The 23,133-nt window shown below is 44.1% G+C and overlaps 3 protein-coding genes and 1 long non-coding RNA gene across 9 annotated transcripts in view; 2 read left to right on the top strand and 2 right to left on the bottom strand.

Moving 5' to 3' along the window:
* TBC1D8 (TBC1 domain family member 8) overlaps nucleotides 1-9,127 on the top strand; it is a 133,946-nt gene extending 124,819 nt beyond the window's left edge. For both annotated transcript variants that reach the window (XM_033239049.1, XM_033239048.1), the window contains exons 18-20: nucleotides 6,053-6,142; nucleotides 6,544-6,641; nucleotides 8,089-9,127. In XM_033239049.1, coding sequence (XP_033094940.1) covers nucleotides 6,053-6,142; nucleotides 6,544-6,641; nucleotides 8,089-8,541 — 641 coding nt within the window. In that variant the 3' untranslated portion in view covers nucleotides 8,542-9,127. The remainder of the gene's footprint in view (nucleotides 1-6,052; nucleotides 6,143-6,543; nucleotides 6,642-8,088) is intronic.
* RPL31 (ribosomal protein L31) lies at nucleotides 1,255-14,872 on the bottom strand. 2 transcript variants are annotated; one of them, XM_033239055.1, is made up of 5 exons: nucleotides 14,136-14,872; nucleotides 13,652-13,758; nucleotides 12,189-12,314; nucleotides 10,301-10,413; nucleotides 1,255-1,800 (listed from the first exon to the last, which is right to left on the bottom strand). In XM_033239055.1, exons 2-5 carry the CDS (start codon nucleotides 13,756-13,758, stop codon nucleotides 1,760-1,762), a joined length of 387 nt encoding a protein of 128 aa, XP_033094946.1. In that variant the 5' UTR covers nucleotides 14,136-14,872; the 3' UTR covers nucleotides 1,255-1,759. The 2 variants fall into 2 exon arrangements, with proteins under 2 accessions (XP_033094946.1, XP_033094947.1); XM_033239056.1 differs by lacking the exon at nucleotides 1,255-1,800 and adding an exon at nucleotides 9,937-10,009.
* LOC117099650 lies at nucleotides 14,207-23,132 on the top strand. The gene is made up of 2 exons (XR_004443925.1): nucleotides 14,207-15,358; nucleotides 20,815-23,132. It is a non-coding gene; the product is annotated as an uncharacterized LOC117099650 (long non-coding RNA).
* NPAS2 (neuronal PAS domain protein 2) overlaps nucleotides 20,003-23,133 on the bottom strand; it is a 179,177-nt gene continuing 176,046 nt past the window's right edge. For 2 of the 4 annotated variants that reach the window (XM_033239053.1, XM_033239051.1), the window contains exon 21: nucleotides 20,003-21,423. In XM_033239053.1, the coding sequence (XP_033094944.1) occupies nucleotides 21,241-21,423 (183 nt within the window). In that variant the 3' untranslated portion in view covers nucleotides 20,003-21,240. The remainder of the gene's footprint in view (nucleotides 21,424-23,133) is intronic. The other 2 variants (XM_033239052.1, XM_033239054.1) reach the window with 2 other exon arrangements.

The following is a 23,133-nucleotide window of genomic DNA, read 5'->3' as shown; positions in this document are numbered from 1 at the left end:
GGAGTGGAACAGCGCAAGCTTTCAAAATGTTACTCAAGAGCAGCGTGCAGTTTAACACTTTGGATGAGGGGGGACTATGGTACAAACACTGAAGATGCACCTGGACATTAGTTGTGGGCTTTCTGGGTCTACTTCCTGTATGCAGCCCTTACTGAACTGGCATCTGATACCTTAGGCACGCACGCTGTCCCCAGTGAGCATTCTGTGCTGGCCACACCGTCCCTCCTTGACCTCCCCATTGACAATGTGCACTATTATGACTTGAGTGCAAATTGTTTATTTTATTATTTATTTATTTTTTGTTTCCCTTTCTCTGTCAGCTGATCATAAATGCAAATTGTTTAGCATCACTGATGTTTTCTGCCCTTTATGCCAATATACATTGAGTTTTAATTTATCCTTATTTTTCACAAATGTTTTTCTAGTAACATAGAAGGCATGCGTAATTGTTGATTTTCATCATATCATCATCATCATCATTATCTTTCCATAGTTGTCATTATCTATATCTGGCATTCTGAAATAGAATATGATTGTTTTTATTTTACTCTATTAATTTTATGTTGGTTTGGAAATAAACATTATTTTGGAATAATTTTAGATTTATAGAGAAGTTGCATAGATTAGTACAGATAGCATTTCACCCTGATATGTTTTACAATTTATAATTGGCTTTTGAATTATCATCTAAGATTGATTTTTGATTCTTCATCTAACTTTCTTTTTTTTTTTTTTCTGAGACGGGGTCTCACTCTGTCGCCCAGGCTGGAGTGCAGTGGCGTGATCTCGGCTCACTGCAAGCTCTGCCTCCCGGGTTCATGCCATTCTCCTGCCTTAGCCTCCCGAGTAGCTGGGACTAAAAGGTGGCCACCGCTACGCTCGGCTAATTTTTTGTATTTTTTAGTAGAGACGGAGTTTCACCGTGTTAGCCAGGATGGTCTCGGTCTCCTGACCTCATGATCCACCCACCTCGGCCTCCCAAAGTGCTGGGATTACAGGCGTGAGCCACCACACCCAGCCTCTTCATCTTACTTTCTAATGAATTACCACTTGTTTCTAAATAAGTTAATTTTTAAAAGACATTTTAATTACATCAATTTATTAAAAGCATTTGTACCTTCATGGTTTCAGAAAATCAATTGTTCAAACCTTTTTGAACATATCTCATGGTGATATTCATACTGTGTGACTCTGAATTTAAATCAAGTTCAATGGAAATTAAGATATGATGTATTTTTTTAGTGTATGTTTGATATCTGAATTTTTGATGCAGTTAAAAAAGCCTTAAAACGACAAAAAAGCCTTAAGAGTGCAGACAGCCTAAAATCTCTATTTTAAAACATCATTTTCCTGAGGCCATGCAGACTCGTATCTAAGTTCTTTTCATTTAAATAGACTTAATTCTAACAAATACTTTCATAATGAAAAACTTCTTAAAGGTGGGACAGACATACTAGTTACGAAATGAAAGTTTACAGTCACAGATCAGGAAGTATAATGAGATTACATCAAATGTGAATTTGTGTGCCTAAAGAATTCTCTTCACCTAAGTCTTATTATTTGCCTGTGGAAGAGGCAAGGGTAGAAAACATCAGTACCTTGCTGAAACACCTGCCTGTGTAGAGCAGGCCCGGCCCTCTGCCAGGGTAACATGAGACGGATGTCTCCTGTGAGCTTGGTTGTGAAGGCAAATGCTGCAGCTCAGGAAGCAATGAAGAGCCGAGGCCCAAGGCCTCATCCATTTCCAGGAGGGCTCACTTTATGGGCTCTTGGCCATTGTAACACTATTTAGCACAGGAACTAGGAAGGAAATATTAGATGATTTGGTACCATGTCAGGTAATACACAGATAAAGAGTATTCCAGAAGATGATGAAATCCAACAGTTTTCACTGCAGATCGAAAAGCCTATGGATATTGGTCATTTTGCTTAATTATGCTAATTGGACTTTCAGAGGAGAACTTCCTGGGAGAACTTTATTTTCCTTGGAAAGAAACATCATAGCAAACTTCTGAGAAAGTTAACATTCAAAATGGACACACACAAATGAGACAATTTGGAGGTTCTTCTGTAAGTTTGTATACTGAGCAGGCCTATGAGTTCCTTCTGTGAACTCTGAGATTCAGGGAATATGCTCTTTTATTCACAGATAGGCTGAAAGGCTGGCAGGCAAACCTGAATTCACATTAAAGGATGTCCTTAAAATGTTGACTAGTAAAATTGGGGCTGCTCCAGTCTTTGTGTTCAGATTTCTGTGAAGGAATAGAGGTTTCCTTCTGAGGTCTTATATATAACCAAGTACATCTGCTGTCTAAAGGATGAGTTTTGTCAAGAAGTTGAGTTAAAAGGAGAAATCTTTTGAATAATTCCAATTTGCAGTTGGTTAAGGGCAATTATTGACTTTAAAAAAAGCACTTAAAACGTTGAAAACCTGAATGAACTTAATTGATAATTGAAAGAGCACATGACGTTATATTAACACATACTGACAAAACAGGAATTCAAAGCAAAAATTCAACTTCAAAAAAAAGGAGGTCACAAATGCTTCCTTAGTGATGTGTAGTCAGTGTTATAATTTGAGTTCTCAAACATAATTATAGATTAGTACAGCAATATCGGTGTATGAATGAGGGAAAGCTTTGTTGTTCTGAAATACTTTATATGAAAAAGTGTTGATTGGATTCCAAATCTAGTCCCATTAGCCAAAAAAACTGTCAACATTACATTTGTCAGCGAAAAAGGGGTTGATACGTAGAATGAACATGCGCTTGAGGTAGAAGTGCGAGCACTAAGAGCCATTCAAATCCTCAGGCTTTCCCACTATCTTGATTCTTCACTTTTTGGTCAGGCTTCTCTTATGGCTACACTAAGAAACAATACTGAAGATAACTCTGTAAGCTCTTGCTTTTAAGAATGGGCGAATATGTCAAGATATCTGCTGGAACCCAAGAAACTGAGGGATGCTTACACTGTTCTGAGGGCTAAAATAATAATGGGAATGGCCCAAATGGCATAGGGGAAGAAGGCTCACCAGGTGAAGTGGAAGCAGATTGGCTAAATGGTGAATCCAGCCAGGATTAAGAGCCTCCCTCAGAAAAAAATCAGTCATTCTAAAGACTTAGCTGGAAGAGATAATGATGTCGAAAATGGATGATGTGTTGAGGAAATTTGCACAGGTCAGCATCTCATAGGGCACAAAAAATGGTAGTTTACATTCCAGTTTAACAGACAGTCCTGATATCAGCTACATCAGAAATTATCCCAGACATGTTTGATTCAGTGATGGGCAGCTTGGGCTAGATGAAAGATCTGTTCTGGCTTTGGATTGGGGTCCTGAGTTAAAATGCCATGGAAGATTTTGAAAAATATGGCAACAGAGAATATAAACTTCCTTGAAAAACAAAAAAACTTGTGAAATTAAAAGACTGCCCCAGACCCTTTTCAACAAAAGAAAACTAAGTGATAAAGATTCCTGGTATTCAAATCGTCAAGAAGCCACTAAGAAATTGGATGTATGATCCCTGCCTCCAGTAGCTGTTGCATCTCAAGTGATTTTTCTTACAGTAGATCATTGAGAAACAAGTTAGGTACCTTAGTTGGTTTTCCTATCAATGACTTGGCTGTATTGGAATTTCTAATTAATCCAAATGCAAGGCCTCGCTGCTATAATTTGATGGCTGTTTTCAACCACTATGGAGGGATGAGAGGAAGGCCCTATACTGCTTTTGCAAAATAGGCATGGTGGAGATGGGATTATTTTGATGATTACCGTAATGTCTCAGCTGCATCTGAAGGTTAGACTGTGTTCAAAGCTGTATGTGAACTCTTATGGTTCACATAAGAGAGAGAAAACGCTTATGGTGGAACTGGCTTGTCGCCTCCACAGGCATCCCATTTAGAAAGTGAGGAAGATGGCAGTGGCAATGACAATGATACAGAAAATGAAAACATGTACAGTGTGTAATGAAGGTCCCTAAGGCCATAAAGGAGAGATCTTCCTGCTGGTGGTATCTGTTGGAGCAGTGAAGTTACCTACTACCTTCAAACAGAAGTCTGAGATGGGGGTTTCGGAGGACCAAATGTAAACCCTTTATCTGATTTTAACTGGTGTAGTACTTGAAGTGAGACACAATAGAAACTGCCTCTCAATCCATTTATACTCTTGAATTACAGGTTACATATATATAAGAATGTAAAAATAAGGTCATGTTTAAACAGTCCTAATCTCTCATGTGAAAAGACTGAAAGGATCGTTAAAGATTGCATGTATTCTTAGTATTTACTGTTTCCCATAATGCATAGTATCCTATCCTATCCTTCTGATCATCAAAAGATCATGGAATGAGTATTTTCAGTGAGTTCCATGTTCAGGTGATGTTCTCTGCATACGCTGTGACGGCAGAGGTTGGGAGGCTCCGCTCTGGGAGTTTTTTGGCCCCTCAGCTCCTTGTCACTGTTAATACTTTACTTGCCTCCTTTCTGGACACACTTGCCCAGCCCCTGGATTAATTGCTGCCTTTCTGTGGCTCCCATCACATTTTGTTGGTGACTTGTATATACATTTCTACTTTGTGGTACACCAGGCTCTTTGGCATCCCAGCACTGGTCCCTGGGAAATCCATTTCCATCCTGACTGCCCCAGGTACCATTCAGGGCTTTCAGTTTTCCCCCTGTTCAGTTTGAGTGGATTCTTACATGTGCCACTGCACAGAATTCGTTTTGGGCAAAGTTGGGAAAAGTAAGGGTAGCTTTCTAAAGCTTTGCTGCCATCTTGTGGAAGCTTGTTGAATCACAGCTGAATGCTGTCTGATTTATTTTCGGTTCAATGGTTTACGAATAAGTTCCAAACCTTTTAAAATATGGGGAACCTTCCCTGTCATCCCCCTGATAATTGTTCTTTTGTAGCAGCTTTATTGAGGTATATTCATGCACCATGTGAGTCACCCATTTAAAGTGTACAATTCAATGGTTTTTTTTTTTTGGTATATTCAGAGTTGTGCAACGATCACCACAATCAATTTTAGACCATTTCATCACCGTAAAAATAAATGTCATACCTTTAGCTCTCACTCTCAGTGTATCCATTTTCCCCAGCCCTAGGCAGCTTTCTGTAGATTTGCCTGTCCTGGACATTTCATATAAATGGAATTGCTGTATTATGTTCAACTTCTCTCACCTAGCATGATGTTTTCAAGACACATCCATGCTGTAGCATGGGTCAGTGCTTCATTCCTTTTAATGACCAAATATTCCATTGTATGGGTATGCCACGATTTGTTTGTTTATCAATTTATTCAACATTTGGGTTTGGTTTTTTTTTTTTGGCTACTATGAACACTACTATGAACAATCTGTGTACAAGTTTGCATGTGAACACTTTCAGTTCTCTTGGGTGTATATGTAGAAGTGAGATTTCTGAGTCAAATGCTAACTTTAACTTTTTAAAAAACTGCCAGACTGTTCTAAAGTGGCTGAGCCAGTTTACATTCCCATCGTCAATCTATGAGGGTCCTGAGTTTTATTTTTAACATCCTTAAAAACACTCCCAATACTAAGATGCAGATTTGAATTCACTGAAGCTTTTCTTCAACTTTTAAAAGAAATTGTGTAAGTACAGCAGTATGTGTTCATTATAGAGAAATACTATCCTGAGAAGTTTAAAATCATTACCAATTATTCCACCACCAGAGATTTAGTATTTCTAGAGCACTTTATATGTGCATGGATATATTTTAGTTTTACAAAATGGGATTTCACTAGATACATTTTTTCCAACCAAATTGGTATTAGCAGTGCTCTATGAATGTGTATGTTGTTAATTACAACAGTCTTCACATACCTCTGGGAAAAGGCACACTTGGTGTGGGGGACATTTTATTTTCTCTGGGTATCCAGAACAGTGCTTGGTGTGAGTTTGGGTTCATGGATGCTGCAAAAACTAGAGTCCACAGACTGGGAGCTGCTGGCTTAGCGTTTAGTTGCCTAAAAAGCTACCTTACTGTCAGTTTTGGTAAGGCAGAAAATTTAATTTAACCTCTTATCTTTTTTTAAGCACTCACTGAAAATGACCGAGACAGCCAGTCGCCATTGAAGAATCCTCTGTTGTCAACGTCGAGACCCCTGGTTTTCGGGAAACCCAATGGCACGTACCTCTTTTCATTGTTGCTTTCCTCTGGGCATACCACTGCAGTGGCAGGAGGCACTGAGGTTGCCCTCACCCCTCTTGTAGCAGCCCTGTCTTTTCCCTTCATCCAAACTCACTGCCTTTAGAGGCCAGAAGTGCTGAGTGGGGGTGTTGCTGGGTGGCTGCCCCTTGCCCCCCACCACCAAGTTCCGTCCTCCTGTTTGCTGTGTCACACGTCCTCTTAGAGCAGATGTCTCCCAATTACCACCACCTGGCTCTCCAGGGGAATCTGTTGCTTTCCAGTTTTGTACGGAATTCGCTTAGTGGAATTCCTCACCCCCTTGCTTCCCTCTTACATGCTTTCCTTTTTGCTTTCACTGAACTTATTTCAACTACATGTTGTTTTCCTTTGTTTCAAGGTGATGCAGTTGATTATCAGAAACAGCTGAAGCAAATGATTAAGGATTTAGCCAAAGAAAAAGATAAAACCGAGAAAGAATTGCCCAAAATGAGCCAGGTATGGACTTTCTTCAGTGCAGAGAATTAACTTTTTTAAAATTTTTTTGAGACGAGTCTCGCTCTGTCGCCCAGGCTGCAGTGCAGTGGCCTGATCTCCGCTCACTGCAAGCTCCGCCTCCCGGGTTCCCGCCATTCTCCTGCCTCAGCCTCCCGAGTGGCTGGGACTATAGGCGCCCGCCACCTCGCCCGGCTAGTTTTTTTGTATTTTTTAGTAGAGACGGGGTTTAGTCGTGTTAGCCAGGATGGTCTCGATCTCCTGATGTCGTGATCCGCCCGCCTTGGCCTCCCAAAGTGCTGGGGTTACAGGCGTGAGTCACTGCGCGTGGCTATACCCAACCATTTTTCTATTCTTGGAGTAATTGTGTAGCTAGATTCCCCCTGAAGCACCTGTCCTCACATTACATATTCTCAATTTCAGCAGCAGTGTCTCAGATTACACTGAGAAAACAGGCATTACTGTTCCATTTCATTTTACATTTAGATACTGCATGGCCTTCCCACCATAGGAACATGCCCTAACTTTATAGCGTTTCAGCTGTTACCAGCATTTTCCTATTATAAACTCTAGCTTAAAGATCCCTAGAGATAGGCCAGGCGCAGTGGCTCAAGCCTGTAATCCCAGCACTTTGGGAGGCCGAGACGGGCGGATCACAAGGTCAGGAGATGGAGACCATCCTGGTTAACCTGGTGAAACCCTGTCTCTACTAAAAAATACAAAAAACTAGCCGGGCGAGGTGGCGGGCACCTGTAGTCCCAGCTACTTGGGAGGCTGAGGCAGGAGAATGGCGTGAACCCCAAAGGCGGAGCTTGCAGTGAGCTGAGATCCGGCCACTGCACTCCAGTTTGGGCAACAGAGCGAGACTCTGTCTCAGGAAAAAAAAAAAAAAAAAAGATCCCCACAGATAAATCTACATTACTGTGGTTTTTTTTTTTTTTTTTGAGATGAAGTTTCGCTCGTTGCCCAGGCTGGAGTGCACTGGTGCAATCTTGGCTCACCACAACCTCGGCCTCCTGAGTTTAAGCGATTCTCCTGGCGCATGTGCCACCACACCCGGCTAATTTTGTATTTTTAGTAGAGATGGGGTTTCTCTGTGTTGGTTGGGCTGGTCTCAGACTCCCAATCTCAGGTGATCCGCCCACCTCAGCCTCCCACAGTGCTGGGATTACAGGCATGAGCCACCATGCCTGGCCTGCCGTGGTTTCTTGAATTGCTTGGTTAAAGGGTGTGCACATCCTCTAGGAAGGTCTACCCATTTCCAAGTGTGTGCTGAAATTCCCAGGAATCATCACCTTGTTTTCAGAGTGGAAGGGCAGAGACTACCTTTTCTTATATTGTGTGTCTTCAAAAGTACTGTCATTTTCTCAAAGGTCACAGGTATCATGTTAAAAAAAGGTGACACTTCCACCCTGGTTCTGCTGCTACATAAGACTTATTTCAATTTCAGAGAGAATTTATCCAGTTCTGTAAAACTCTGTACAGTATGTTCCATGAAGATCCAGAAGAAAACGATTTGTACCAAGCCATCGCGACAGTTACCACGCTGCTGCTGCAGATTGGAGAGGTGGGGCAGCGAAGCAGCAGCTCTGGAAGCTGCTCCCAGGAGTGTGGGGAGGAGCTGCAGGCCTCAGCTCCTTCTCCTGAGGACTCGGTTTTTGCAGACACTGGAAAGACACCCCAGGAATCCCAGGCATTTCCAGAGGAGGCAGAAGCAGACTGGACTGTCTCCCTTGAACATATTTTAGCTTCACTTCTGACTGAACAATCATTAGTAAACTTTTTTGAAAAGCCACTGGACATGAAATCCAAACTTGAAAATGCCAAGATCAATCAGTACAATCTCAAAACTTCTGAAATGAGCCACCAATCACAGTCTGAACTTAAGCTGAGTAACTTGTAGCAAGATAGCAGCTGCTATGCACACTGGAGTCTGCCATACCAAAGCACGGACCAGACTGTTTCTTGGGGTCAGCCCTAAACCGAGATTTCAGTCTACTTGACAAATGGGGCATCTGGATCAACAACCTGACACACTGGCCGGGGAACCGAAGCAACCCTCAAGCATTTCTATGTATTCTTGGAGAAGTGTCAGCGCCCTAGGGTATCCATTGGTTCACTTGATGCCAACTTGCAATTTTTACCACATTGGCTGAAATGGGCACTTCTGCTGTGATGCTAGTGTGATTTTGCTCAGATGAACACAATGTGTCATACTAACCAAGAAGCAAGAGAAGCCCCATACTTCCATGTTTCACTTGGAATGACAACGGGAGCGGTTAGGAATCAAGTTCACCTTCAAGATCTAAGGGAGTCCACTATCTGTGCAATTGTATTGGGCTTTTTTTTGCACTGTTTCAATGCTGGTAATTGAAACCATTTTAATATATTTGGTTGTATTCACTTTATATGTCCTTCCAAAAATGTGTACAAACCATGCTTTCAATGTTTGGCCTCCAAGTTTTTTAATAAGAAACTTTTTGTATTTACTTGGTCCTTTTCTTTTACCTTGTACTTAAGTGTCTTAAGCTGTAGATTGTGGCAGTGAATGGGTAAGCAGGAGACGTTGCTCCTGCCCATCCATGGTTTCTGGGTGATGCAACACTACGTACTTCTCAGCCCCGCCTTGGGTGTGCCCTACATCACCAGTGGGGCTTCAGAGACCTCTTTATGGCAGCATTTAACATACAGCTTGTAAATGCTAGTGAAACATAATCCCAGCAACACTGCTTTAGGACTGAACTATTAATACAAATTTTTGTTACTGATACCTTAAGGAACTTTACTTCTGAACCTTGGCTCCAGGTACAACAGGGCCATTACAAATGAGTTAAAATATGCATCTGATCACCAAAAATCAATTATTTTAGAAGACAACTATATTCAATATAGATGTAGGCAGAAACTTAAAAGACATACTGCCACATTAATTTCATTAAATTTAAGATACTACAGATAGTACGTCATTTTAAAGTTGTTTCCTAAAATGTGGCAAATGGATTCTACATCCTGGTTTCTGGAAAAATGCTTATCTTTGATTTAGCAAAACATACAAGTAGAATCATTAACAATATGCCTTCAGTATCTCAACTACCCAGAACAGTGGTTCTAAAACTAGGTTGCAATTTGAAATCACCTTTAAAAACCTGCCTAGACTCTGTTCACAAATCCAACCCCAGTTAAGATGGGGAGAAAGCAACACAGGCCATCAATGTGGAAAAAGCTCTTCAAATGATCCCATAATTACGATAGGATATACAAGCACATTATATTGCAACTAAAAAGAACCAAAACAAAGTCAATTTTATAACTTTATTTGATGTATTTGATGATCAGCAATTAGTTCTCATCCACATTGACGGTCTGTAGATCTGTAAAGGACATGACAGTCAACTTCCACACCCACATCACATTTCATACTTCAATTCTAAAAACCTTTTGTAGATGGGTCTAGGCATGTAGCATTCTATTTTCCACAACCTTTTTACATCCCAGATATGGACCAGTTTTGCGTTCTTTAGCATCTTCCCACACCAACACACAATTTACAAAGGATACAATGATGTGTGTCACCCCTAGCTTAACAGATGCATTCACATTTTAACAGAGGTAAGGACATTTTTCTAATGAGCTTAAATGGCTTTATGGGATGGAGAACTTACTTTTGAAAGTGGTAACAGGTACATAGGTAACCAAAGTATAGAGCTTATTTGGTGAATCTTCATCCTCATTACGTTTTCTGGACAGCCGCACACGGATTCGGTATGGGACATTCCTAATAAAAACATAATTGTGTTGCTAAAGTCAATGCCTCCTTTCAACCAAGCAGCCACTAGCTGTATTCACATATCTCATATCCCTGCTTCTAATGCTGTCCTTTGCTCTACTCTGACCAACCTCGAACTTACCAGTTCCCTGGAAAATGAAACATAACCCCCACGTGAACATTAAATGCTGTTACCACAGGAGGGATGCCTGTTTGAAGATATGTTAAGGTAGCCACCACTGATATTCAACCAATTCATCCTAAGCAGATTATCTGGGTCCAAATGTGTTAGTCTTTTGTCTATCACCAGAAACTTGTTATGTGATTTTTCTGTTACATTAAATTTTGTTATGTAACTTGTTATGTAAATTTTCTGTTACATGCCCGAAGGCCGGGCATGGAGGCTCAAGCCTGTAATCCCAGCCCTTTGGGAGGCTGAGGTGGGCGCATCATCTGAGGTCAAGAGTTCGAGACCACTCTGGCCAACATGGTAAAACCCCATCTCCACTAAAAATACAATAAATAAGAGCCAGGTGTGGTGGCTGCCTGTAAATCCCAGCCACTTGAGAGGCTGAGGCAGGAAAACAGCTTGAACCCAGGAAGTGAAGGTTGCAGTGAGCTGAGACTACACCACTGCACTTCAGCCTGGGCAACATTAACTCCATCTCAAAACAAAAAACACTGTTAAAAACACTGCCACAGGCATATACTCAGTTTATCTCCGCATGCAATCCTTGTCTTATCTCATCCTCTCTAGCATCACAGCTGATTCTCTTTCCTCTATTGATCTTAGGATGTGCCAGGTATTGTTCTAGGCCCCGGATTCCTATAAACTCAGGACCTCTCTTGGCTCCTGTAATCCCATTCCTCTTATCCCAAGGCAGGCATCGGAGGACACCTCTCCTGCTGCACCCTTAAATGTCCACCTACAGAAGAGCTAGGTCTCAGGTCCCTGTCTTGTTCATCTCACTGAATCCTAAGTTTTAAATAACACGCAGATGCAGACAGTCCTCCCCGCACCTGGATGTCTTGTTCATCGCACTTAATCCTAAGTTTTAAATACCACACAGCTGCAGACAGTCCTCCCTGCACCCATTTCCAGAATCAAGTAGTCCACACTGTCATCATTCCTCTAGCTGCCCTTCACTTCTGTTCCGGCACCTCATGACATCCTTTAAAGCACAAGCCTCCCTTGCTTTCCGGTTCCACTTTAGAGCAGGGTGCCCCAACACCAGCACTAACACCTGGGCTAGGCAACTCTTTGAGGGAGCAGCCCCATGAATTGCAGGGTGTTTAGTGTCCCTGGCCCATAGTATCCCTCAGTAGCGACAACAAAAAACACTGGCCCCTGCCACAACCCTGAGAAGGATAGGTAAAACTGCCCCAGGCCAAGAACCACTTCTCTCATAGTGGACTTGCCTTGCTGTCGAGAACTACCCTACATGGTCAGCCCTCACCCCTCCCTCCTCCTCCACTGGGCTCAGTCATTTATTCCACCCTACCTGCACTCACCACCCTGCTCCCAGATCCCGCCAAGCTTCCTCTCTGTGCAATGCTCTTTCCCACCCTACACTGCTGGCTCCTTCACTTGGGTCTCAGTTCATAAGCCATTAAATTAAGGGCTTCCCTGCAGATACTACCCAACCTAAGTCACAGTCACAGTATTTTTTTTATACTTCCATGTGCACTAACCAAATTACTGAACTGATACGGGCTCTTGCAGGGTGGAAGTGAAGCTGGTGTCACTGCAAAAGTTCACCTTCAAATACAGATAACTTTAGCACCTTATTCCTTTGGCCCAGACAGCTTTGTTGAGCCTGGTATCAATGCGCACATCTGGAGTTCCCATCTCCTTCATGGCAAATTTCCGAATCTCTTTGAGTGCCCGAGGGGCACGCTTCTTGAAGCCCCTACGATTCAAACATAAAGTGAACAAATTAAAAGCACAAAATTAGGTACACGTAAGAAGTCCTCAATGTCGTTGATAGGCTCCTGGATGTCCCATGTAACAAAACCAAGTTTTCACAGCATACAGTAGGCCAGTGTGCTTCAAGCTCAGGGAGGACTTACTGTAGATGGTATGTCCTCCTAAAACCAGCCTAAACCAAACCTTCAACTAGGCAATAACAGTCCTTTTTTCCCACCAGTGTGTAATGCTCAGCAACTAGCATAATACTTAGGACAAGAAGATGCATAATCCACTTTCTGAAATCCTCAAAATATTAAATTTGATTAAATGTCATGTCTTAAGACAGGACATGTTTTTGGAACAGATCATTCAATGCTATCAACTTCATCTATGCTTAAAAAGCAGGGACCTGAAATGTCAGGCAGGTTTCTTCTTGAGTATGATGAGGGTAATAGTTAACTCTATGAACGCATCAAGCAAGTTCACTTCACTTAAATACTTAAACATCCAGAAGTAAAAGGTAGTAGAAATAACAGCAGTTGGCAATCCCTTGTTCTTCACACAGCTTATGTAAGCCACCTATTGGGTACAGCCGACGGTATCTAGTACTACAGAGAAAAACCAACCCGGGAGAAGAAAGAGAAAGCATTAGGGAAAGGGGCTGCAGGTTTCTATAAGACGGCCAAGGTGGGCCAGGTGTGGTGGCGGGCTCCTGTAATCCCAGCTACTCCAGAGGCTAAGGCATGGAGGCGGAGGTTGCAGCGAGCCGAGATCGCGCCACTGCACTCCAGGTTGGGGAGGAGAAAGACTCCGTCTTAAAAAAAAAAAAAAAAAAGGACAGGGTGATATTGGACTCAAGGTCTAAAGGCAACGAAGCATTTATTTTTGGAAAAAAACATTCAGGCATAGGGGAAAAAAAAAAGTAAAAATTCAACAAAGCAGCTACTTTGAAACAGAAGCATGCCCTGTATGATGAAAGGGGTCAGCCAATGTGGGATCATGGCAAGAACTCTTGATTTCTAACCTAAGATACACCGATGCAGGCTCTGAGAATAGATCCCTACGCATGTCTGGGTAGGGAAGGGAACAGAAGCAGGGAGCTGCTACTGTCAGCATTCCGGTGAGGAAGAATGGGGGCGGTCAGTAAGACCAACGCAGCTGGTCAGACGGTGAAATATATTCGGAAAGCAGAGCCCACAGGATTTGTTAAATTGCCAATGAATGAAATAGGGAAGGCCACAGGAGAAAGAGATTGGGGTGGAGATGATTCGGCGCATCTCCGAGAGTGACAACCAGACGCGTGAGTTCGAGCCCCAGGGCGGCTACAGGGATACTCACACTCCATGGATGCGCTTGTGAATGTTGATGGTGTATTCTCGGGTCACCACCTCGTTGATGGCAGAACGGCCCTTTTTCTTCTCGCCACCCTTCTTTGCGGGAGCCATCTAAATGCAGACGACAAGGAGGCTCAGAGCAGAGTTGAACAAGCTCAAGCCAAGTGCTCCCTCCCAGCCTCACGCGGTCACTCTCGGGGCGCTTCCAGGTGCTGAGAATCTGGCCAGGCTGAGTCGGTCACCCAGTGGCCCACGCACCCGCGCCCCTCAGATGCCTCCGACCTGGAAATACCTGCCGCCCCGGCTCCCCTAAGCCTGGACACTTTCCTCCTCCGGCTTCGGGAGCCCTTAAACGCAGCGTGTATTCCCATTTCCCATAACCGGAGCCCCGGGCTGGCTCGGGAGAGATTTTGCGGTCCCAGTTAGCACAATCCCAGAGGAGGATGGGGCCGGATTCCAAAAGCCCAGACTCCGCCACCCATACTCACTCTGCCGGGTCCAAGTTAGAAAGGAAGAGCGCGAGGTATTGTGGGAGAAGGAAAGCCGCAGTTGCAAGTACAACTTCCGGGTCACCAGGCAAGGGGGTGTGGCTAGGGAAGGGGCGAGACGAGGCTGTGATGTAAGCGGCGCGCGCCGAAGTGGGGACAGCGAAAGGGCGTCGGGGCGGGGCCGCGCCTTTGGGCCGCGAGCTCGAGTCCCGCTTCTCTCTGACGGATTCCGTCTGGCTCCGCGAAGGAACTTGCGTCCCGTGTCTAAGTCTTCGGATAAAACCAAAACCCAGGCCTACAGATGTATGGGAGCAGGGCCAGGGAGAGAGACTTCCGTTTGTTTTCCCCATTCATTCATGCATCCGACCAACACTGACTGAGCGAGGTACCTGGCTGGCGGTCCCAGAGTCACTAAGACGCAGCCCGGCGTTGGAGGTGCTTGCGTCGAGCAGGGCCGGCACGGGATTGCCAGTCGTTGCTGTCAAGGGCGGTGAAGCCACAGGCCTGTCGCGTCGTCCCGGTGTATGGGTGACCGAGTGGGTTGGATATGACCCGAGAAATGACAGATGTGAGATGACACGACAGGGAGATCTGAGGAGGTCCCCAGAGAACGGGGAACTGCGTGTCACCAGCCTAGAGGTTCGGAGACAGTCAGTTGGATCTGTGGACCCATGTCTTCCTTTTTCTTGACGAACTCCCTTCTTTCACAGGAGCGCACCATTTTTAGTGGTTTCGTAAGATGAGTACACAAGCTAAAAAGTTTCTGAGCCCTCCGATATCTGAGAATTTATTCAACCCTCAAATTTAAATTCTGGCTTATATGGAATTCTAAATTGAAAAGAATTTCTCCCCAGCGTTTTGAAGGCAGGTTTCATTGTCTTCCATTTTTCGGTGTGGTTGAGAAGTGATGCGTTATTTTTTTCTCTCTGAAAGATTTTAGGATCTTCTCTTTAAAGTTGTGAAACTTCATGATGATGGTACCTTGAATTTAAGGGAAATTTCTCAGGACGAAAGAGCTTGATGTCCCAACCTGAAAGGGTCCACTTAATGCCTGGCACTTTGTTGAAAGGGAAAATGCCCAGACCAAGTCACCCCTAACCTACTAACAGAGTTTTCAGCAATGGACATGTTTCAGGACCTCACAGACAAGACTGGAGGCATGCAATTTCTGGGCTGGAACAGGGACTCTGATCTCATGAGGAACCTTTGCATCCTGTATCAAAGTAGATGTTGCACTTGTAGGTTTCCCAGCAGTCCTCAAAGGCAAGAGATGGTGTTGGACAAGCAAGCCTCCCCACCCCCCCTACCCCCCGCCCCCGCCACCATGCCTCTTATCAGACTCCAAAGGCCTTTCCAGAAACCTCCAGTAGCTTTCTGCCTGTCATTGGCTAGAACTAGGGACTCCATTTCAGTTAGGCTGGGAGAGCACATACCTGCCAAAAACAAATGGGATTGTCATCATTACCTTGGCCTAATGATGAGTTGTGTATTTTTTGGGCTGGGCTAGACACATTGCTTTTGTTTGTTTTTTTTGTGTGTGTGTTTTTTGAGACGGAGTCTCTCTCTGTCACCCAGGCTAGAGTGCTGTGGCGTGATCTCGGCTCACTGCAAGCTCCGCCTACTGGGTTCACACCATTCTTCTGCCTCAGCCTCCCAAGTAGCTGGGACTACAAGGCACCTGCCACCATGCCTGGCTAATTTTTTGTATTTTTAGTGGAGACAGGTTTTCACCATGTTAGCCAGGATGGTCTCGATCTCCTGACCTCATGATCTGCCCGCCTCAGCCTCCCAAAGTGCTAGGATTACAGGCTAGACACATTGCTTTTAATGCACGGAAATGGGGTTCTGTTAACAAGGAAGAAGAGGGGCTAGCACAATTTATTTCAACCCAATGATGCTTGCTCTCATCTCCTTTCCGCCTCCTATTCCTCTTGCTCAGGCACCCTAAAGCCTGCCTCAGGCCTTTCATACCCCAGGGCCCTTTTCAGATCATTGTTCTGATCCTGACTCCCTGCAATTGCTCTCTGAAGATGTGATCTTGCCCCTTCTATCCCAGCACCTAGAGAGGGATTAAGGGGCAGCTTTCTAGGGTACCATCCATTAGAAGTAATAAAAGTGTTACTGTAATAAATCAGAAGTCTGGTGCCAGCTGACTCAAGTTTCCGTATAGCTGATAAAATGTGAGTAGATCCTACCTGTTGTTGAAATAAATAGACCCCTCCAGTGGGAATCTACAAAACGTCCCTCTAAGATGTCAACTCCCCTGCCTTACACAAAGGTTGAACAGAGGTATAGTAAGGACTGTTAGGTTTGAGGACTGAAAATCATTTGCCTGCCTGGAGTTCTGCAGACTCTTCCAGCTTCGCTTTCCCTCCCAAGCCCCAGGGACCAGGCCAGTGACTGCTGGGCCTCAAAGAGACCAGAACCACATAATATGAACTTTGTAACTCTCTGGTGTTTGTTAGCGGGGCTAATCACTCACATGTTTTTACTTGTACTGATTAGCAGAGAATCCTTAAAATGAAACAAGATCTGAATACTTCCCTGTAGGCGCAGCAAGAAAGTAGACAGGTTGCATTCCCGCCCGCCAGCTTTAGGGGCGACAAATCTAAGGGGCTAGAGGAGTCCTCCTTGGCAGTTTCATGCTGGACTGAGCTCCAGAAAGGCCCAGTGGAACCTTCCAAGAAACGCCGCCGAAAGATTTTTAAAAGGAAAGAGATGGCCGGGCGCGGTGGCTCAAGCCTGTAATCCCAGCACTTTGGGAGGCCGAGACGGGTGGATCGCGAGGTCAGGAGATCGAGACCATCCTGGCTAACACGGCGAAACCCCGTCTCTACTAAAAAATAGAAAAAACTAGCCGGGCGAGGTGGCGGGCGCCTGTAGTCCCAGCTACTCGGGAGGCTGAGGCAGGAGAATGGCGTAAACCCGGGAGGCGGAGCTTGCAGTGAGCTGAGATCCGGCCACTGCACTCCAGCCTGGGCGACTGCGAGACTCCGTCTCAAAAAAAAAAAAAAAAGGAAAGAGGTGTGGTGGTGACGAGGTGCTAAAGAGGTAGTGTGGTTAGCCCAGGCCTGGGAGGTTAGTGTGGAGGCTGTTTCTGTGACCCAGCTTAAATGGGGCCCAAATGAGGCAGCAACTAGTACGACAGAGAGGAGAGGAATGGCACAGGAAGTATTTGAAATTAAAATCAACAGTTAATAACTGACTTCGTATGGAATGTCAGTTTAGGAGAAAGTGCTGAACAAAATCACATTAGAAAAGTAGACTACAGTATAATATCTATTACATTGCAGAAATCAATGTGATTTCATGACTGGAAATGTTTTCAGCTCCATCACAACAGGATGACCCAGTAATAGCAACAGAGGCAGCACTTGACCCAATACCAGCTCTTAGTCTTACTCTAGGCGTCTAGATTTTAACCTTTTTTTTTTTTTTTTTTAACTAAAAGGAATCAGGACTCCTTGGAGGTAGTTGTCTCCATGCTTTGAGATAGGAAAAATAAAAAAAATCAATCAATCAGTATGGGCCTTGACTGTATTGTTCCCAGAAGGAAATCTGGAGTCTGATTTCTAATGGGCAATGCTACAAAGAGAAAAAAGCCAAACACAGGAGCCGGCTCTCACTGGCCGGGTTGTACCAATTTGAGCATGAAATAAATAACAATGGTCAATTAGAAAAGTTGAGTTCATAAAAGGCCACGAGTTCCTGTCTTCATGCTTAAAATAAAACATGACATATAAAAAAGGTAATTGTAATTTAAAAATGAGTCAATACCATAGATGTGCCTACGTGTGGCTAGGCAAAAATCCTACAAGAGTTGTTTTCTTTTTTGTGTTTCCAATGAGCTTTTTTCTCCAGAAAAATAAAGCTGTTTGTATGCATAGTATGAAATTCATGCATGTCTGCCCCAAAAGCTGCTAACAGGTGTCCCTAGAGAATGCAAATTAGTTATTTCTCTGGGACAATAATGGCAGACTTGGAGACCTTCAGGCTGTGCCTACACAAAGTGAAGAGGAAAACCAAAGCAGTCTTGTACCAAAACAAATGTTACCAGATAATTTAGACAAGAGTATGAAATGTCATGGCTTAGAACATTTGGCTAGTTCCCCATGTTGCATGCACAAACAACATTTTAAAATTAATGTAATGAATTTTAGTTGAATTAGAGACAGTAGATACATTTTAACTTAGTTGAAAAGATCATAAACTTAGTGTACTTGAGTTCACATTTCAGTCATTTCACATGAGCCAAGACTTTATAGTTTTCCAAATAGAAAGGTCATGGTCTTTCTGGAAATAGGACAGAGTTGGAAAATAGCCTTTTAATGAGCAAACTTTAATGAATCAAAAGTTTAGGGATTAAAATTCCCATGATGAATGTGGGTTTAAAGAAATATTACACAATAAGAGTTTTCTGAGTTTATCCAAATTTTGAACACGTGTAAGATTTAAGCAACGCTAAATCAAATTAGTAGCAAGGCACACTCTGCCCTTTTTAAATGACTTCCAGCTAGAAAATCCTAGGATGATAAATATGCTGTCCATTAAAAATATTGGTCTGCTTAAAAACATGCTGACAGCAAATTAAAATACAAATTATTTTACAGGCAAATCAGATCTAGAAACTTTTGAATTTATAAAACATGTAAAAATCGTTAATCCAGTTTCACACAGCATTTTTAAGAAGGGGGTTCCTTTCTGGTTCTTTTAAAGAGTAAGTGTTCTAGTGCACGCAAAATATTTTCACTTACCTTTTTCTCAGGATTAGAACAATTGTATGCATAATAAAACTTTTTGGATGTACTTCTACGGCACCCTCTCTGCCATCCAAAACCGATCCTAGTCATAGAACTGGGAAGAACCATCCACATTCTACACGGGAGGAGTAGGAGCAGAGAGCCACAGCAATGCAGCAGGGAAAGAACTTTGCTCTCTTGGGCCAATGGTTTTGGAAAGGGCATTGCCATTGCAGTGGTTCTCAACCACAGTACACCAGGGTACCCTCCTTCAGCCCCATGAAGCCTCATGATGGGGTGGCTGTCTGTAGTTGGCAGAAATCTTCTAGATGCTACGGCTATGGCCCCACCCTCAACATGGCATATGTGCACACATCTTACATGGAGACACACATATGCTGCCCACATCACTGATATCTAAATGCTGGTGGCGAAACCCCATGCAATTCCAGCTGAGTGAGTTTAATGATGGGCTATAAATGAGTGCTTTGGTGGAGAATGTCTTGGTCGCCTCCATGGATTTTACCTGTGTCAAGATCAAGATGTTGGCGGGGCATGGTGGCTCACGCCGGTAATCCCAGCACTTTGGTCGGCTGAGGTGGGCTGATCACTGGAGGTCAGGAGTTCAAGACCAGCCTGGCCAATAAGGCGAAACCCCATCTCCACTAAAAACATAAAAATTAGAGGGGTATGGTGGTGGGTGCCTGTAATCCCAGTTACTCGTGAGGCTGAAGCAGGAGAATCACTTGAACCAGGAGGCAGAGGTTACGTTGAGCTGAGATCGTGCCACTGCACTCCAGCCTGGGAAAGAGAGAGAGACTCTGTCTAAAAGAAAAAAAAAATGATTGAGATGTTTCCAGAAACTTTTTTTTTTTTTCTGTTTTGTTTTGCTGTCACTTCTACAGTAAACCATTGTTTTTCTGGCACAAACTTTAATACAAAGATCAGAACCTGACAGGCCAATGCAAATACTGCAGCTCAAAAAGCTGAACGCCTCTGCCTGACTTACTGATTGCTTGCTTTCATCTTTTCCGTATCTTTGATTATCCTTGAAACCTCTTGAAATTAGAAGAAAAAGAATTACTGGTGAAAAGATGTAGGCAGGGATGTATAACAAGGGACAGAGGAAATTGTACAAATTTGTTAATTTATTACAAAATTTTCACTCACAGAAAAACACAAGAAAACTTTTATACTTTTATATTTGGGAAAGGAACTGGTATCTCAGATACAAAATAATTTACACATAAGCCATACAATTTTATTTTATATAGAAATAGGTCATTATTACAACGACTGTACAATTCACTACGCTTCATCTTATAATTACATAAAATCTTTTCTTTAGAAACATCTCAACAAAACATACAAAAAAAGCAAAGTGCATTTTGAAAAGGAAAATCCAATTCTCAGTATTCTCATGAAGATATGTAGAAAGATGCAGCATTCTCACTCAAAGGGCCAGCACATGGCGGGGTCTCCTTGGGGACTGCAGTCCCCCAGGCCTGTCTGGCTTGCGAAACCTCTCCCCTCACAGGCTTGGAGTTCTCAGCAGAATTCTGGAATGTTGGCTGGCATGATTGTGCTTTGCTTTGAGTCCACCTTTGCAGTTGCAATCAATGAAGTAAACAGGAAATAGTCCAGTGTTTTATTTAGGGGCGAAAAAATCACCACCAGCATGGCATGGGGTGAAAAGCCTCATCCCATTAGGGTTTAGGCCGGAAAGTGTGAATTTGTAGCTTGGTTAATAACAACCAGCTTCTCTGATTGGTGGGCTGTTGTTGTTACAGTGGTCTCTGAATGAAGCCATGAGACCTTCTTATTTTTTTAAAAAACAGAAAGTGCCTAAGTTATTTCCTCTGTGCAGCTGTGCAAATTAAAACAAAAACCACCATTTAAAAATAATGAAAAATAATCTCTTTATTCTCTCTCTCCAACAGATCTCTGACCCAGTCCTTCTCCAATACAAAGGAAAGACGATCGAGAGTGAAGGCGAGCTAGCGCAGATGGGCGGGCCGCAGGTGGCTAGAGCAACCAGTGCACTCTTGGGGGATGCAGCGAGATGCGCCATCTCTGAAGGTAAACCGAGCAACGATGCCTACACGGGGCACCTGGTTCCCGTCCAGTATGGCTATAGAGTGTGCCCAAGAACCTCGGAGGCAAGAGAAACATGGTCAGTATTCCTGATCATTTCCACTGCAGCAAGCACTGCACTCCAGAGATGGTTACCATCCAGGAGTTCTGAAACGTATGCAGTGTGCACAAAAGCCAGGGGTTTAGTTCAGACTCCTCTCCCCGTCTCCTGTGGCCACCCCCTCTCATCCATTGGTTAAAGCTGATTGTGTCCCGACTTCAGTGCCGGGGCACTATCGGGGCGGCTGCTGGAGGCCTGATGACTCAGACAGACTGCTGACCCTTCGGGGAGGACGTAGGGGCTGGGGCTGTGCTGGGGGTGGTTGGGGGTAGCCCAGGGTCCCTGGCTGTTGTGAGTAGGTGGAGAGAAGTAGTGAGTCCTGCTGCTCACTGTGCAAAGAGGTTGGTGCCTGTACCTAGAAAAAAAAAGAACAAAGGGCTTCAGAGGTGGTTCTGATGTCTGCCCCGCAGCTGTCTTACAGGGCAGTGTGGGGCATGCTGCAGACTGAGTTAAGACTATAGGGCTGTCTTTCTTGGGGGTCATGTGGGGAGAGGTGGCTTTGGCAAGACCTGGGGGTGTGGTGGGGATGGGGACGAAAGGAACCTTAGGGTGAATTCTGAAGCTAACTTCTCCGCCAACAGCGGGGGCACCTTCTGGCCCAATCAGCCTAGGCCTGTGGCTGTGGGGAATGGTTTCATAAACACGTGCACATGATCTACATTGTAGCCAGAATGTTTTTGGATGATGGAACCTGAGGCCACATGCAGATAGTTGACAGGGCAGAATCCAAACACACATACAATTTGCACACTTTTCACTGCTGGTCCCTGATACCGTAGCTACCTCCAGATTCACCAGCACCTACTAGGAGCACCTTGATTGGAAGTTTAGAAGCTTCGACTGGCCAAAGCCTGACTTTGGAAACTTCAATCTTATCACCCACTTTTCCCTTCCATGAAGTCTCCTCCTGCAAGTAACCCAGCACCCCCCTGCTCTCAACACTGCCCAGGCACAGCTGCCCTGAACTTTTGCTCAGGCTGTCTGGCTGGAACACTGTATCTTCACTCTCACCCACACTTCAGGCATTTCCTGGGCATCAGACTCGGCAGTGGATGCCTTCTGAGCCCTCCCTCTTCTCAAGTCCCTTCCTCCACGAAGGCTTCCCCACCACAGCACTCCCACTCTTCCCAAATCCGAGCCTGACTGCACTCTGTGCTGACCCACCTTCTGCACCCCACCCCGAGGCCCCTAAGGGCAGTGAGTGGGCCGAAGAGCTCTCTGTATTCATAGCCTGCATCTTGTATGCCACAGGTGCGTGCACACTTATCTGTTGCTCATTTCCCAGCCAAAATCACTTCTGGGTCTCGATAACTGACAAGATCTGCAAAGCCAAAGTCTCAGCTGACTCCCACTCTGTGTGGGGTCAGGGAGATCTGAAAATTATAGCACAGATGGCTTAGCAGCATTGGAATTAAACGACATTCTAGAACTTCAAGGACAGCTATCTTCATCGCTATCTACAGGACTCAAGAGGTCTCAGCCTCTGCTCATTCTCCATGGCTTTGCAGGTGCAGGTAGAGCTGCAGGCCAGGGAGGAAGCCCCCCAGGACACGGAAGGGCTGGGTGAAGAGGGGCAGCCTGCACATGGGCAAGGGAAGGCCAGGCTCTTCTGGAGCTTGGCAGACGCAGACGTGTGGCTCCCACGTGAACCTGCAGACCAGTGGCTCTCACCCTCCCTGCTTTTGGCAATCTTGGCATTTGCCTGAAGTGATTTTTGCCTTCTAAGTAGTGACCATATGTAAATGAGCCCCAGATTTTCCTGGCAAGCCCAATTTCACACATCACTGTATTTACTAGGCAGGTTAATGGATCTTTAACTAAATGTGATTTAACTTTGTTTATATAGGACTTTATAAACACACTGAAAAGTCCAACATAGTCATCAATGTTTTTTGACTTCTGCTCTAAAAACTATGAACATGTCTAGATGCAAATCCTTGAGTAAAAACTACTTTTTTAAAAAGGAACCTTTTCAGCACATAACCACATAAGGCATAAGAGCCGACTCGTAATTTCACATACTCCATAGATATAGACTTCATAACCTTTAAGCATGAAAAACAAT

The sequence above is a fragment of the Trachypithecus francoisi genome, unplaced genomic scaffold, assembly GCF_009764315.1.
Source record: "Trachypithecus francoisi isolate TF-2019V2 unplaced genomic scaffold, Tfra_2.0 Lachesis_group17, whole genome shotgun sequence".
Taxonomy (NCBI): domain Eukaryota; kingdom Metazoa; phylum Chordata; class Mammalia; order Primates; family Cercopithecidae; genus Trachypithecus; species Trachypithecus francoisi.
This window is presented reverse-complemented; position numbering and strand designations above follow the sequence as displayed.